The sequence below is a fragment of the Cetorhinus maximus genome, chromosome 12 (genome assembly GCF_964194155.1).
Source record: "Cetorhinus maximus chromosome 12, sCetMax3.hap1.1, whole genome shotgun sequence".
Classification (NCBI taxonomy): domain Eukaryota; kingdom Metazoa; phylum Chordata; class Chondrichthyes; order Lamniformes; family Cetorhinidae; genus Cetorhinus; species Cetorhinus maximus.
Genome location: NC_135890.1, coordinates 95,618,963 through 95,635,038, shown reverse-complemented (window position 1 = coordinate 95,635,038; position 16,076 = coordinate 95,618,963). Strand labels below are relative to the sequence as shown.

The 16,076-nt window shown below is 40.7% G+C and overlaps 1 protein-coding gene across 1 annotated transcript; it reads right to left on the bottom strand.

The window, feature by feature from the left end:
- Nucleotides 1-273: 273 nt before the first annotated feature.
- Nucleotides 274-14,571, bottom strand: LOC144687708 (diablo IAP-binding mitochondrial protein-like). The gene is made up of 6 exons (XM_078554138.1): nt 14,455-14,571; nt 14,191-14,293; nt 9,084-9,212; nt 5,369-5,479; nt 4,332-4,428; nt 274-1,741 (listed from the first exon to the last, which is right to left on the bottom strand). The coding sequence occupies exons 1-6, from the start codon at nt 14,541-14,543 to the stop codon at nt 1,512-1,514; spliced, it is 759 nt and encodes a 252-aa protein (XP_078410264.1). The 5' UTR covers nt 14,544-14,571; the 3' UTR covers nt 274-1,511.
- Between the last annotated feature and the right edge of the window lie 1,505 nt (nt 14,572-16,076).

The window sequence follows — 16,076 nt, the reverse complement described above, 5'->3', positions numbered from 1 at the left end:
AGTTTTCATGATATATAGCGCAAAATGATCTGATCAGGGTAGCCATTATCCTGCAGGATGCCTTTGATGCGCCCTATTTCAGCAGTCAGTTTGCACGGTGAGCAAATGGCTCGGGACCTATTTACAAGGTTGCCAACGAGACCAATTTGCATATTCCACAGCTAAAATGATGGGCACTTCACAACATATCAGCTTGCTGACTATTAGCTGCTTATTGCAACACAATCAGCTACTAATGACTCCATCTCCTCCAAAATCACACAATCAACCCTGTTTGTTCACATGATTTTAATAGTGCTACACTAAACCAAACATTTCTCTCACTTGTACTTTATGACACATCTAAGCATTTGTAGAAAGGAAATAAATTTGAAAAAATCCATCCCACAATATAGTCCTTTGGAAGTTAACAGTGAACTACAACAACTATGTAAATGTCCAGACTGAGCAAAAGCTGAGCTCTGGTCACTAGGCACTACCAGGCCGTGCATGTTAAACAGGTAATCCATCACTCTCCAATTTAAAAAAAAATTGGTAGTCAAGCTTTACACAACTAGAAAAGTGCTGAAATAAAGTAATCACCTAATATACCAGAAAACACTATGGGAGGGAGAAAGCTTTAGGTGAGTTCGGATGATACTGTCTCCCCCTCATCCTCCCAGATATGGACCATGAAAAAAAAAACAGCTGGATGGACAGATTATCACCAAAGATTATCCAAACTAATCAAATATTCTATGGACATTTGTTGATCGTACACACTTCAGTCATCTATAGAATGAAACTGGTCAGAGCTGAAAGTGTGAGTTCAGCTCAGATAATATGCTAAAATTTCACTTCATTATCTTTTGGAAGCTGTGGAATCTTTGGATTTATCATTGTGGAGCTTTTATTAATCAGTTCTTGTTAAATGATGTTTGCTACATTAGGGAGAAAGTGCAATGGACCAAACCACTTTATTTGGTTGTATGCTTTTTTTAATATTTAAAAGGGAGGATTATAGGAAAAAAAGTAAAGACAAGGTGAGCCGGAATGTAAAATCAGAAGCAGATCTCCCGCACCCTCCCCAAAGCTCATCAAAACTCCTCATTGTTCTAACTCAAATCAGCCTTCTGGTTAACTCAATGATGAAGCATGCTTAAGAACTGTTTGAACATTACCGAAGAAATGGTAAAAAAAAAAAAGGTCTCTTTTCAGTCATTAGAGAATGATAAAGAACAACTTTCCACTGTGGGTTACACGTTGAAGACAGATAATACAGCTCATCGACACAATTAACGTAACATAAACATTGACTAAATTAGATAAGAGCTGGTACGGCTGTTGGCAATTCTATTTAGAGAATATTTTTATATGGCCTTAATTAATTAATTCTAAGATCTCAACAAAAAGAATTTAGTTTATTAAAAAATTATTAGTATAATTTACAAATATTTGCATAACTCTTCACATAAGCAGAAACTGCTACATTCCTCGATTCTCAAGCGTACCAAATCATTTGTCTATACAGATTAGTCTTCCCGTAGATACTGTTCGGGTATTTCTTCTTCTTTTGCTGGCAGGTTTGCAGCCTCTTTGCTGGCTTTTGCTGCAGCCTCTTCTATTCTTTTCACGTGAATTTCTTCCACCTGTACTTGAGCCAATTTAGCCTCAGCTTTCAGGGCCAGTTGTTTCATCTCTTCCACCTGACTCTGGGCCATCTGAATGTGTGTGTGCGCAGTTACTGAGGCCAAATCGGCACCTGCGGAAAGAATCTTAAAATCAGAGCTAGGCCGTTTAGGATGTCCACATAAAGAATGGTGAAAATCTGCAAACTCTTAAGCAAAAGGCTACAGGTGCTGGGTCAGCTACAGGTGTTGGGTAAGGGCTGCAAAGGAGATGGAACTGAGACAATGGAATTTAAATACATAGCAGCCATGGTCAAACTGAATGGTAAAACTGTGTTGGTTGTGGAGGGGGCTGACTAACTTAATCCTATTCCTGTGGCATTGAAATAACAAAGGGGGAGGGGAAACAAAAAGGGAAGGAGGCAAAATTATCTGATCAAATTTGGTCACATTTGGTCTTTCCATCTCCAGGACGGCAAGCACCAAATGCAAATTTTTTCTGACAATTGCAAGGGTCCTACAGAAAACAAAGGATGTACATACTCAACTCAGATATGTGTTCACAACTCCATCCAAAATTCAACACTACTGGACGTCTCAAGACACCACAAGAATTGGAGATATTTATATTCAACTCAAACCATGCATAGCTTGGAGTTCACAACTTAAATTACCCCCATATTTTAGCACTAAATAAATAAAGAGTCATTTGGTAGTACAGAACTTGAGTATTGCTGAAAAAAGGTGTTTTTGTCAAAGCTTTTCGTCTTGCACTCATCAGAACAATTCGCAAGAAAACGCCAATGTCAGGGAAACAGCATATTTATACTGTATGAGAAGAGAGTGCTGGTTGGTTGGCAAGTGGACTCTGATTGGTAGAAGCGCTGCCATGGAGAATGCACCAGTGAGTGGTGACTGACAGTTAACTGCCAAGCATTGTTTGAAATTTAAACCAGGCAGCTTAGCTCTGGTTAAGATATTGCCCTGGGGAATGAACCAGCCAACGGCTGTCACTTATTTTGTTTAGCTGAAACAGGCGCAATGTGTGTACATGTTCTTCCTATCTGCAAAGAACAGGGCCCTGTGTATTAATATATGTAGCTTCAAGTACACAAAAATGTGCCACACTGCAAACCCAAATGATAATCTTAAATTGGTTGTCAGCGTGATTCTTAGCACACTGAGGATCATTTAGCAAATGTTGCCCAATCGAGGAATCACATCTAATGTTGGACAGTTTTGAGTTTTGCAAGTATAGGAGGTACTTTCTCCATGGCAATGCCTCTACCAGAGTCCACTTGCCAACCAATCAGCACTCTCTTCTCATACAGTATAAATATGCCGTTTCCCCTGACATTGTTATTTTCTTGCAAATTGTCCTGATGAGTGCAAGACAAAAAGCTTTGACAAAAAAAGTCTCATTTTTTCAGCAATACTCAAATAAATAAATCTCCCACCTCAACAATGGTTGGTGCCACAAATGGAAGGGATTTACACTGGTCTAGCAAGGGTGCTCTTCTGATATTGGAATTTTCAATGCTGGTAGACTATAAATTGGCACCAAATTTTTACTGCATTTTCAAATCTTGAAATGACCACATTTGTGCCACCATTAATGTCCACCAAATTAAATAGTGTTGTCAGCTCCAGGATAACAACTAGAATAAAACACACAATCCCAGAAAGACGTACTCAGCACTCAACATAACAGTAATGAAATTGTGCTTTCTCACAAGAGTCCACACTGCTCCCCAAAGAGACAAAATCAGTTGGAAAACTAAAGGAAACCAAACAAGTGCAGTATATAGAATATTACCCTGCATTCCCACTCCATAAGTAGATTTGGCTTTTGCTCCTGATTCCTTTGCTTGTTGGCCTACTCTAGATCCTGGTCCAACAACACCTCAAATTCAAAACTGGTCTTGCTTCTCCCCACCTCTGACCTATGCCAGTCCTATAACCCTCCAGGAATCTGTGCTCCTCCAATTTTGGCCTCTTGCACATCCCGAATTTTCCCACCACATATAGCCATGCCTTCAGCTGTTTCGGACCCAAGTTCTGAAATCCTCTCCCTAAACCTTTCATGTTCTCGACCTCCTTTAAGACACTGCTTAAAAGCCAATTCCCTGACCAAGCTTTTCGCCTGTGTAAACCTCACTAGGTGGCTCAGTGTCAGATTTTTGTTTGATAACGCTCCTGTGAAGCGCCTTGAAATGTTTTACTTTGTCAAAAGTGCTATATAAATGCAAGTTGCTGTTCTTGCTCTGTACATACATAGATTTCTGCTGAATGAGTGAATTTTCTGGCTAATATGTCTCACAAATTTAAATTCCAATTGGAGAGCGTGTTTGCGTGTGTGCGCACATACAATAAATGTTTAAAATGATTCTACCCAAGAATTTACATTGCATATTTAACCTAGGGTTGCCTTTGGTTTCCGTGAGTCACATTAGCAAGAACATACAAAAATAGTAATTATTTTCTCATTTAATCAGATGTTTAATGATGAATGCCTCATTCTTCGAACTGAGATGATCTTATTTGTCTTCCAGGGAAATGCTCCAGTCACGTTTATTGAGTACAAACAATTCTTCCAGTCAAAGAGTATTACTCATATCTTTTTCCACGGCATTTATATCTTCACTTGAAAAACATTTCTCTCGTATTATAACTAAATAGCAAGCAACCAAACCATCTCTTTCACAGCTTCAGTATACACAATACCTGCTTGATATGCAGCTTCTGCTGCCATTTCAGAGAGGCTGACTGCAGCCAACCACTTGGAGTCAAAACTGAGATATTTTTCTCGATACATGCTCATCTGCAGATAATTTAAAAAAAGATATCAAAAGTTACAAATCACTTGCAGCTTACCTAGAAATAAATACAGAAAGTTTTCAATTTAATTTTGTTAAAAATATACACATCCCTTTATATATCCCTGTGGGGAAAAATTAGCTTGTTTTTAAATTACTTACAATTATAATAATTTTAATAAATTACTTGGAAGAATATGACAAGGTTCAAACTACTAAATTTAGGATAAGTGGAAGCTTCATTTCACCCAGGAGTGACGATACACGTGGTGTGGATTTTCCCACGCAGTAGTGGAGATGACAACCCTAGAATAACGTAAGAACCAATTAGATGCTGCATTGGAGATACTTCAGGGACGTTTTGGATGGACAGGCAGAATGGCTTCCTCATTTGCAATATCCTTGAGACTTCAGAAAATTGGCACTAGAAAAAGTCATTTCATAATAAACAATGCTTAATTGCAATTTTATCTGTGTATTCAGTTTATATGTTCTGAATTGGTGTGGTTTCTGCATATTAACTATTTACAGGAGTCTGTGCATTGGTAATGCACCATCTTCGTACCTCTGGAACCTGGATTTAAATCCAGCTTTGTCTAATGGGATGAGGCCCTCTCTTTTCTGGCAACCATCCCCTATATGAAATGAGTATGCCCAGTTTCAAATTTGCCTCTTGCTCATGTGGACTACAAACAAAAATGACTTTAATCAGTAAATAGATCGGCAAACTTGATGTGTGAAATGGAATGGCTGGCAAAATAGAGAATGCTGTGCTGATGTTAGGGTAAAGGACAGTGTTGTAGCACAATAGAGGAAGGGTTACTCCGCACAGGTTGAGTTAGGTGTAATTTGGTTACTGATGCTGGGAACCCAAAAGAGGAAATTGTTCTCTGCCCACTGTAATTTGAAAATACATATAATTTGAGAGGAAGCACTGAAATATACCTTTACACGAGCCTCAATTATGACTTGCCAAATAGCATCTTCCTCTTTTTCGCTTATATGGCCAACTAGACCAGTATACTGCCGCTGAAGTGAGATCAGGGTGTGGACAGCCTAGAGTAATCAACATATTAATTACAAGGCATTTCTTTTAGAAAACAGGTCATAAACAAAGACAAATTCAGTTTCCTTAGTCTAGCACTTTAATCTAACAAGACAGGATATGTCGCTCAAAAGATCTTAAAGCACACAGAGAGTACCGAAATGGGTCAAAGTGTGGATCTTTTCTGGTTTTTGGTATGGCAATGATTTTTGCCATATACCACACTTTCGGGAGTGAGTTTGAGCTGATGATTCTTGCGTAGAACTAAGTCAGCCTGGCACGAGCACAGGGGGCCGAGTTGTTTCAGGAATTCAGGTGCAATGTTGTCATATCCGGCTACTTTGTCACATTTCAGATCTCTTAATGCTGTCTCCGGTTCTGTGAACTTGAAGGGATCAGGACTGCTGTGTTCTGCATGTTGGCTGGTGTTGTTTTTTCAGCTCATTACAGATGGGGCATTTTGTTTTCTTATCCAATGGTGTCCTCACTACATTGAACAGGTGGCAAGCAACCTGGTTTGGGGCGACTGATGGACGATTTAACACAGGTGATTTTTGGGCTGCTCCAAGGCGGCGAATCAGGCTCCAGCACTTCCAACTGGAATGAGTGAAATTGAGCCCTGCAGTCATTTCTTCCCATCTGGTGCAGCAAGCAGCATTGAGAGACTCGATGAGGTGGTCTGCTATGTCAGGGTCACCAGATGATTCTTTTTCCCTTAAGAATGCAGAGCTCTCTGTATCAAGGCATGGGACATAGATAGGTCGGTAGCCATGAGGGATGGCTATGCAAGCAGCTTTGTGAATGGCACCACAAAAATGCTTATATATATCTTCCACAGGTATCTTATGTATAGGTATAGTTACAATGATGATGCGGTCCAAGGTCTCGCTCTATTCTTGCCAATCAGCTTTACGGAAGTTCCATCGCATCTTCCTTGGACTGTTGATGCCTGGAAGGCAAAGGCCAGAGTGCTTCCAACCTGGGTCAGGACAGTTATTGAAACACTCCTTCGCAACAGACGATTTGGACAAGGGAGAAGCGTATGGAGAAGATTGGCCAACAGACTATCAGAGGGCTCAGTGCCCCAACGCTGTTCAACATATATACAAACAACCTGCAAACAACTACATGCCTTAAGGTCATCTATGTTGACGACATCTGTTGCGCCACCCAAGCCCCAACCTTCTGCACTCTGGACCAGATCCTTAACGAAGACGTTATAAAGTTGATGGACGACTGCAGCACGTGGCGACTTACACGGAATTCCACTAAAACTATATCCAGTGTATGCCACCTCCATAACGCCAGTGCCAAAAAAAGAATTACATATTTACATGGATGGTCAGAGATTAAAGCATGCTTGGGAGTGACTCTAGATAGGACTCTGTCCTTTCAGGAATATCTGAAGAAAACAGCAGCAAAGGTCAAAATTAGGAATAACATTAACCAAACTTGCTGGATCTATGTGGTGCGCAGCTGCCACAACACTCTGGACCTCAGCACTTGCTCCATCATACTCTGCAGCAAAGTACTGTGCACCTGTCTGGCACAGGTCATCACACAAACATCTTGCTGACACTCAATTGAATGCAACAACGTGCATGTGAACATACTAACTAGTAGGAGTAGGCCACTTGGCCCTTCAAGCCTGCTCCACCATTCAATAAGATCATTGCTGATCTGATTGTAGCCTCCTGCCTACCCCCGATAATCTTTACCCCCCACTTGTTAAATCAAGAATCTATCTAGTTGTGCCTTAAAATATTCAAAGACCCTGCTTCCACTGCCTTTTGAGGAAGAGAGTTCCAAAGACTCATGACCTCCAGAAAAAAATTCTCATCTGTCTTGAATGAGCAACCCCTTATTTTTAAACCATGACCCCTAGTTCTAAATTCTCCCACAAGAGGAAACATCCTCTCCACACCCACTCTGTCAAGAGCCCTCAGCATCTTAAAGGTTTCGATCAAGTCACCTTTTACTCTTCTAAACTCCGGTAGATACAAGCCTAACCTGTCCAACCTTTCCTCATAAGACAACCCACCTATTCCTGGTATTAACCTAGTAAACCTTCTCTGAACTGCTTCTAACTCATTTTCATCTTTCCTTAAATAAGGAGGACAAACAGTACACAATACTCCAGATGTGGTCTCACCAGTGCCCTGTACAACTGAAGCATAACCTCAATACTTTTGTATTCAATTCCCCTCACAACAAACTATAACATCCTATTAGCTTTCCTGATTACCTGCTGTACCTGCATGCTAACCGTTTGTGATTCATGCACTAGGACACCCAGACCCTTCTGCATCTCAGAGCTCTCGCCATTCAGATAATATGCTTCTTTTTTATTCTTCCTGCCAAAATGGACAATTTCACATTTGCCCACATTATACTCCATTTGCCAGGTCTTTGCCCACTCACTTAACCTATGTCACTTTTCAGCCTCCTTACGTTTTCTTCACAACTTACTCTCCTACCTATCTTTGTGTCGTCAGCAAATTTAGCAACCATACCATCTGTCCCTTCATCTAAGTTATTTATATAAATTGTAAAAAGTTGAGGCCCCAGCACTGATCCCTGTGGAACTCTCCACTCGACACCCCTCCCCTGGCTTCCTGTCCTGACAAAAACCCATAAGCTGGTTGAAACCATCCGTGATGTACCTCACTTACCACTCCACAATATTCAATCTACCTACTGCCCACCTTCCATCTTGGCGCCCTACATGGAGTAATCTCCCTCAGCAAGGTCTACCAGCAGGTATTCTTTGGACCAAGGAATGCGAAAAATGGGGAGTCGCTAATAAGCTGTTTGTGGCAAACCCCACCTGTCGAATGACAGGCTTTGATCTACCACGGCAGGAGTGGTCCTTGCTAAACAGGTTCAAGACAAGTCAGGGTCCCTGTGCAGCCAACCTCCACCACTGGGGCCTCAGTACAAACCCCTTACACACTTGTGGAGAGACACAAACAATGCTACATGTTGCCGAGGAGTATCTTAGTCTATAGACTAAGTGGCGGACTAATCACCTTAAATTCAGATAATGAGGAGGTGATCGCTTGGTTCCGGGGATTTGCATTCGCTAAACAATAAATCTAATGTACAGCTATCTATTGTCATGTTTTGAATAATTTAAATTTCTACTAATCTACATGAAAAGTTACATATTCATAAGATTAAAATCTTCAAAGAAAATAGAAGGAATTTTTTTGGACAAAGTTCTAGTAACACGGGATCTGCTTTTCAATTACGTTGCAGATTCAATGGGCCAAACTGCCTCTTGTGTGCTAATACTATTCTGTGATTCTCAATATGTGGAGGTGATAGGCAAGCTGACCTTCCCTAATCACCACCAGGAATGTAAGATGCCCAGACAGAGCACCTTGCTTTAGCCCAAAACCTCATTGCAGGAAAAAAAGGTTTCAGGCAAACTGTGCCAGTTACTTATCAGAGTAGCAAATGAACGTTCAAATTACTGCAAAGTGCAGTTGCTCTGGCCTTGCAGCTGAAGGAAGGAGTCTAATGATGAAAACTCCCGCAGGCAGGAAAAAAATGATAAAATTGTAACCTTTTCCCAAATTTAAACAAACTAAAAACAATTTTGTTTCAACATACCTTAGTATATTCTGTCAAAGCATCAATTAGTGCAAGTGTTGTTTGTGACAGAAAGGTATTAGCACCATCAGTTACCAATGAGACAGCCCGTTTGATTAAATCCTCATGAGTGAGAGACGTTGATTGAGACTGTGGCAGAAAGTAAATGCAAATGTAAGGTATAGATATCATCAACTGGTAGAGGAAAAGGCCAAATTCATAGATACACAATATAAACATTATAATTAATAATCTAGAATAAATAAGCACATTACAATAAATCAATTCCATTCAATTAAATTATTAGAATAAGTTACTGTTTCCTGTGCCAACACTTCACCAGAACTGAAAACTTAATTTGTGCAAGAAAATAAATGGGGGGAAAAAAGCCCCAATTACAAAGACAGCTAAATGACTTAGATTTCATACTAATGATAACATTGAGACGATCAGCACTCACCATTACCATGGAGCAAATTCTATAGTCTGCACACTTGCGATTAAATCTGGGAGCTACAGAGTTACACTGCTCCTCCACAAACTGTGCTAAAACAGATTGTCGCCATTAGACTTGGAATGGAAAGACATCAACAGCATGAAATTAGGGTTCTTCCCCACTAAACATGCCAGATAAGGTTAAGTCTGGTGAATGTAGTGGTAAATGATTTTTTTTAATGGTGTGATAAGTGATAATTAGTGCCAAACAACCTCTCTGGCCCTGAAAATATAAACGTTCTAAGTGCAGAGTCTCATTCATTCAGAAGTTAGTGCCGGAGATTTGTTTTTTAAGTTTTTTTTAAAAAAAACTTTTTCTGTCTATCTTATCTTTCTCTCTTAATCCCATATTTCATTTCCAATCTTCAGTTTTCTGTACATAATCTAAATCTAATTTATGCTTGCTGGTTTAGACTTTGCTTATTCAGTGAGGATTCGACAATCTGATTGGTTGAAAAGTCTTTCTGTTTCTTGTCCAGTTCACAGACGACACACTTGCCCTGGAGAGGGCACTGTGCTAGGCCAGATGCCCAATTAAAGCAACTCCCTGCTCAAAAATCTGCATAAACTTTGTGGGTTTCCTGTCATAACTGAGAGGCGAATGCCATTCCTCCTCTGCTGACCACAAAATCTGGGCCAATGGGTTTACTAATCTGCAAATCATTTAATAGGAAATCATTAGGAGGTATGAGAGATCAGTGAGGCAGTGGAAAAACAACAAAAACAATAATTAAAAATAGGGGAAGTTAGAGGGGAAAAAAAAATCAGTGCACCAGATATATTTCTATTTGTTAGGAAACCAATTATGCATTTATTAATATTCAATTATAACAAAAAAACATTCAATATCTACAAGAAATGCTAATAATCCAATGTGTATGCATCCTGCCAAATTTGTGTTGCTACATCCAAAGTGGATGAACTGTATGTAAACAGTAGATCTCAAAAATATTTCAAGATGGAAAGGTGCAATTTTTCTTTGGAGGAAACCCAAGTATTTTTAATAGTTAAATAACTGCAAATATTCCTTACAGCAAAATTGGATTTATGTAGCAGAGTTTTCCCAAGTTGGTTTGTACTAGGTAAACCCCTTAAAATAAATGGTCACAGTGAGATATTGTTTATCAACAATGTACTGACATTATCCAAGGGATTTGCTCACATACAGTAGTAAGTTCTGCCCAAGGAGCACCTGGTTATGTACGAACCCATGATGTTGTTCAGAGATCACATTGCATCAACGTGCAAGGGGATCTGTAGGGTTTTACAAAAAAAGAAACACAGGTTCTACAAGCTGTGGGGGATGGAAAGTGGAAAACAATTCACAAGGTTATCGCACAATTTTTCTCTTTGTCCCGCTCAAGAACAAATAGTATAACCAAGCACAAGAAAACAGAAATGGAAGTGTGTATGGCGACCCATCTACATGGGTGTTACAACAGTGTAGCTGTGTTGGTTCCAGCAGGTACCTATGTAAAGTGTGCCCATCAGCAGGCCACTTTTAGCAGAACTGCTTTGTTTCAACAGCAGAGGCATGAAATATTTCCAGACTGCAAACAGGTGCGAGGGGAGGGAATAGAAGGTACATCTGCAGTCAAGCAGGCACTGCAGGCTACTTTATAGTGGATGGCTATTGAGAAGATACTCCTCCTTCTCTCAGGTGTAAGTGGTAGCAAGATGTGTAAGGAGAGAAAGCTACAGTATATAAACAGTGGGAGGCAGTGATTAGAATTTTCCCTTTATAAATCAGGGTGTAAAGCAAAAAAAAGGATTGTTTCCATTCTGTGCAGCAGCTTCCTCTGTGTTATACTGTGAACAGACACCCTAAAACATCTCTCAGACCTATGCAAGTTCACATTAAAGACCCGGGACATGAAAATGCCCAAGAATGCTTGACTCATCTTTTGCTCATTCACTGCATTGCCGCTTTTCAAATGTCATCCAGCTTGTTCAGCTGCAGTCTCCTTCTCTACCATCCAACAATAACTTAGAGCTACAAAGAACTTTGGACATCATCAGAAGCAGTCCATGCCCACAAGTAGCAAGACCTGGACAACATTCAGACTTGGGCTGACAAGTGGCAAGTAATATTTGCACCACACAAGTGTCAAGCGTCAGGCAATGACCATTTCCAACAAGAGAGGTTCTAACCATCTCCCCCTGACGTTCAATGGCATTACCATCACTGGATCACCCACCATCAACATCCTGGGGGTTACCATTGACCAGAAACTTAACCAACCCCACACTGAATAACTCACCTGGCTCCTCAAAGCCTGCCCGCCATCTACAAGGCACAAGTCAGGAGTGTGATGGAATACACTCCACTTGCCTGAATGAGTGTGGCTCCAACACTACTCAAGAAGCTTGACACCAACCAGGACCAGTCTGGTTGATCAGCATCCCCTCCACCACTGGTACACAGTAGCAGCAGTGTGTACCATATACAAGATGCACTGCAGCAACTCATCAAGATTCCTTTGACAGTACCTTCCAAACCTGCGACCTCAACCACCTAGAAGGACAAGTGCAGCAGACGCATGGGAACACCATCGCCTGCAAGGTCCCCTGCAAACCACACACTGTCCTGACTTGTGACTATATCGAACTTCCTTCACTGTCATTGGTTCAAATTCCTGGAACTCCCTCCCTAACAGCCCTGTTGGCCACAGGGCCTGCAGCGGTTCAAGAGGTAGTCTGGCAGGATCTGAACCTGTATCAGGAAATTCTAAAGGATTTCAAACCCATTACCTAAACCACGCAGCTCTGTATACAGGCACACCACCACTTTCTCAAAGGTAATAATGGATGAGCAACAAACGCTGGCCTAGCCAGCGACACCCACACCCAATGAAATAATATAAAAGAGATACCATGACAGGGTATTAAACAAGACAACTCAGAATAAGAAATAAGCATCAATAGGATTCAGTTTCCTGAGCTTCAAAGATCAGATATCCAGGCCTTGGGAGAGGAGAGCATATATGCCCACAAACCATTTTGGATATCCCTGCCATACAGGATAAATAAATCATGGTTGTTGCTTAATATAATATTTGTCTTTGAAGACATTTTATTAATTATGAAGTGTTGTCCCTATGTTTATTTTAAATTGTCTACCTCCACTGCTCCCAAACGCCATCATTTCTCTACTCACTTCAGGCATCCTCTCTGCTCCTGTGACAGAGAGGAGGGAATATGAAGAGCAAATGGCCTCCCATGGGGAAGTCAATGCACTGGAAGACTGAGGAGTGGAAAAATTGGGGAAGACCTGCCAACTTGGCCCACATATTCCTCAGCAGCAAAACTACAATCCTAGATATACATCTTGTGCATCCTTCAGTTTGAAAAAAGGCAAGAAATAAAAGCTGAGTACATACGTGAAGGAGTCAGCAAATATTAGGTCACCTATCTCAGCATTATGGTTCATAATTTTCCAAATGTTCATGACCAATGCCGACAAGTTGTTGCCAAAGCAGACAGGGGATTAGGTTGTAATATTCAATATAAAATAAGGCACAACAGTTTGTCTATTTACAAGAACTAAGTTAGATCACATTTAGAATACTCAGTCTAGTTTTGGTCCACTCAAATGGTGGGATGTAACAGCTTTTGACAAGGTGCAGAAGAGGATCACAAGAACGGTTCCCAGCTTAAACAACCTTAGATACGCTTAAAAGGCTGGGTCTTTTCACTTCAGAGTGATTTGACAGATATGTACAGGTAGTCAAACTACTAGATTGTGCTCCAATTGAAGCAGTATGTATACTATTAAGTTATGCAAGATTAAGGCTAGGTGCATTGCCTCTCTCATATATTCAACTTCTCCTAAAGGATCGTAAAACAATGGAAGACATGGTCAGTTTGCTCAGTGAGCACTATACCTACAAAAGTGAGCAAGACAAATTCCTGGGTGGGACAGAGATCATGAATTAGGACAAGGCAACAGGCAATTCAAGAGTGGTCAATGTAGTTGCCTGGACTAGTTATGATGGTGTAAGAGAGTCAGAGAGGAATTTTGCAGATTTTATTCTCCCAACCTGACCTTGGGTTTTTCTGTTCACTGCCTCTCCCAGGCAGTAACTTCCACCACATACATCTTTCACAACATCCCAAAACTTTTACAGCAATGAAAAACACAATGACATAACATTTAATCCCAATGCTTCACTGCGTGGGGCAGCCTTGGTCTTTTCCTGCCCACCATTTTCATTACTTTGTAACCCTGCACGAGACCCACTGGTATCCTGCATCCTTGGATTGCAGTACTGAACAAAACTATCTGAAGAATGCAGGCATTGAATACTTGTTTTCAAAATGATATCAGCTCATGTCACAGCGATATCCTTCAGTGACTAAATAAGTCATCAACAATATGAAGCTGTATCAATTATTAGTGTACACAGATCAGGCCTAAAATGTGTGGAGAGGTTTTGACTTTAATAGTCAAAATTTAATAATAATTAATTTAATAATTAATGACAATCAAAGACTTTGTATAATTCATCAGGTTATATGCTACTATTGCCTCTCTCAAATATTCAACTTCCACATTCGTCATTAGCATTTACAGGTCTGAACTACTATCTCTCTCCAACGCACAACTTAACAACTGGATAGATTGTACCTATACCTGTGAAATGGGAATAGCGGCCAGCGTTGCTCCCAGTCCCAGGGCCACTCTCTGCCACCTTCTACTGGGGCTTCTGCTGTGGTACAGAGCCAAGGGGAAAGCCCTTCTGAAAGACAACAAAAAAAAGTTAAACCCGGCAGTGGGGCGGTAGAGCAGAGCGCTTCACCGACATTCTTACAGTTTCACATGTCCGAACGTGTCCAGCTCTGAAAACTCTGTCCAGACAGACCAAAGGGAATGAAGTAACAGTTTCATGTAGATTACCTGGACAAGCGGCTACACCGAGACATTAGCCTATAGAACACCGCGGCCATTGTATCAACATTCCATCCAGCTGTTACTCGTGACGTCATGACGTTCCACTTAAGAACCGAGCACGTGACCCTCAGTGAACTCACGCCAGCGCGCAGCGTTATGGAGAAACTCAAAACTGAATGATGTCATTGTGTCCAAAAATTAAATTTCATCATTCCAAGTATATTGTTACACTGTTCTTGCATCATGCACCTTTCAGCATTTTTATTCTCTGGCCTCTGATATACACAAGAAATAATGTGTATTCAGCCATTTTGCCTTAATTTGGACGTTGAGTATAGGATTTGTTTGTTCAAAGTGGCTTTTTGGCACTGAAGTACAAGTCTGTTAAACATATATGGTCATCTACAGATTCTATATGGAAAATATTTTGTTTATGAGCCTTTGTGCTCATTGTAACCAAGCAAGATTAGAGAAACATTCTTCTCAGTTTAGCTGACACATGCATTCCCAGAGAAGGTAGTTCACTTGGGTCAATTGGCAGTTTTACAATATGGACCTCAAATCAATATCAGTTGAGAAGAGAGTGAAGATTATAGTGATATTATTAACAATGTCTGATTTCTTTCTCGGGAGAAGTAGAGAAAGGAAACCCTGAATTCCCTAAGGATATCCCTAATGGAAAATCTGTTGGAATGAAAAGTGGGCAGTATTCTGGCAATATGTAGGCCCCACCCTACCAGAACTTATTGCTGTAGTCAGAGCTGATACTAAACTGAAAGAATCAATCATGGGGAGGAGAATGTGGGGTTCACGCAAATTACATGTTTAAGATTTTAGATAAGGAGAATTTGGAATAGCTAGAGACGACGGAGGAGTACAGAATGGACTTTTTAAAGAGAGTCTTTACTAAGAAAAGTTTTGAAGGAGTCAGAGACAATACTAGAGGAGAGTGAGAAATTGATGATGCTAGCAAAATTGGGCCAAGAAAAAGTTCATTGATCAAGAGTTGCATCAGGAGAGGGGTAAAGGAAACAGGTGGTGAGTCTTATAAAGGAGGTGAGTCTGAAGCAAGGTCTCCAGTAGAGGAGGAGGAGACTGAGACAGCTCATTTCAAATTTCAGGTTGAAAAAATATATCAGCTTCTCAGATGTGATGTGAGGATGGAAGGGGTGGGGAGTCGGGAATGCCACAGGATGAGATGGAGCAGTTTGGACTTATCCTTGCCCTGTAACAGGAGTTTCTAACAGCTGGGAGGAAGAGATGACATTGCTTGAAGTGGTTGAGCTAAACCTGATGATGAATAATCAGGTTGGTCAAGAATAAGTATGCACTCAAGCCTGCAGGCATCGACTTTGAGGCTATGAATATTAGAATTGTACTGGAATAGCAAGGGTGGAAGACCAAGTAGCCTGGTGGAGTTGAAGGCAGAAGCAAGGCTGCTGTTGAGTGGGTTTGTTCGCAGCAATAGGGAGATGTAGGACAGTTTCCAAAGAACAGCAAGGGATTGTCCACATGCCTTGATCAATATTCTTCTCTCAGCCAATATGAAGAAAAAAAAATGTACTCATCATGCATCTCATTGCTTTCAATGAAATAACACACTTCACTGCATGACAGTCATTGGACTC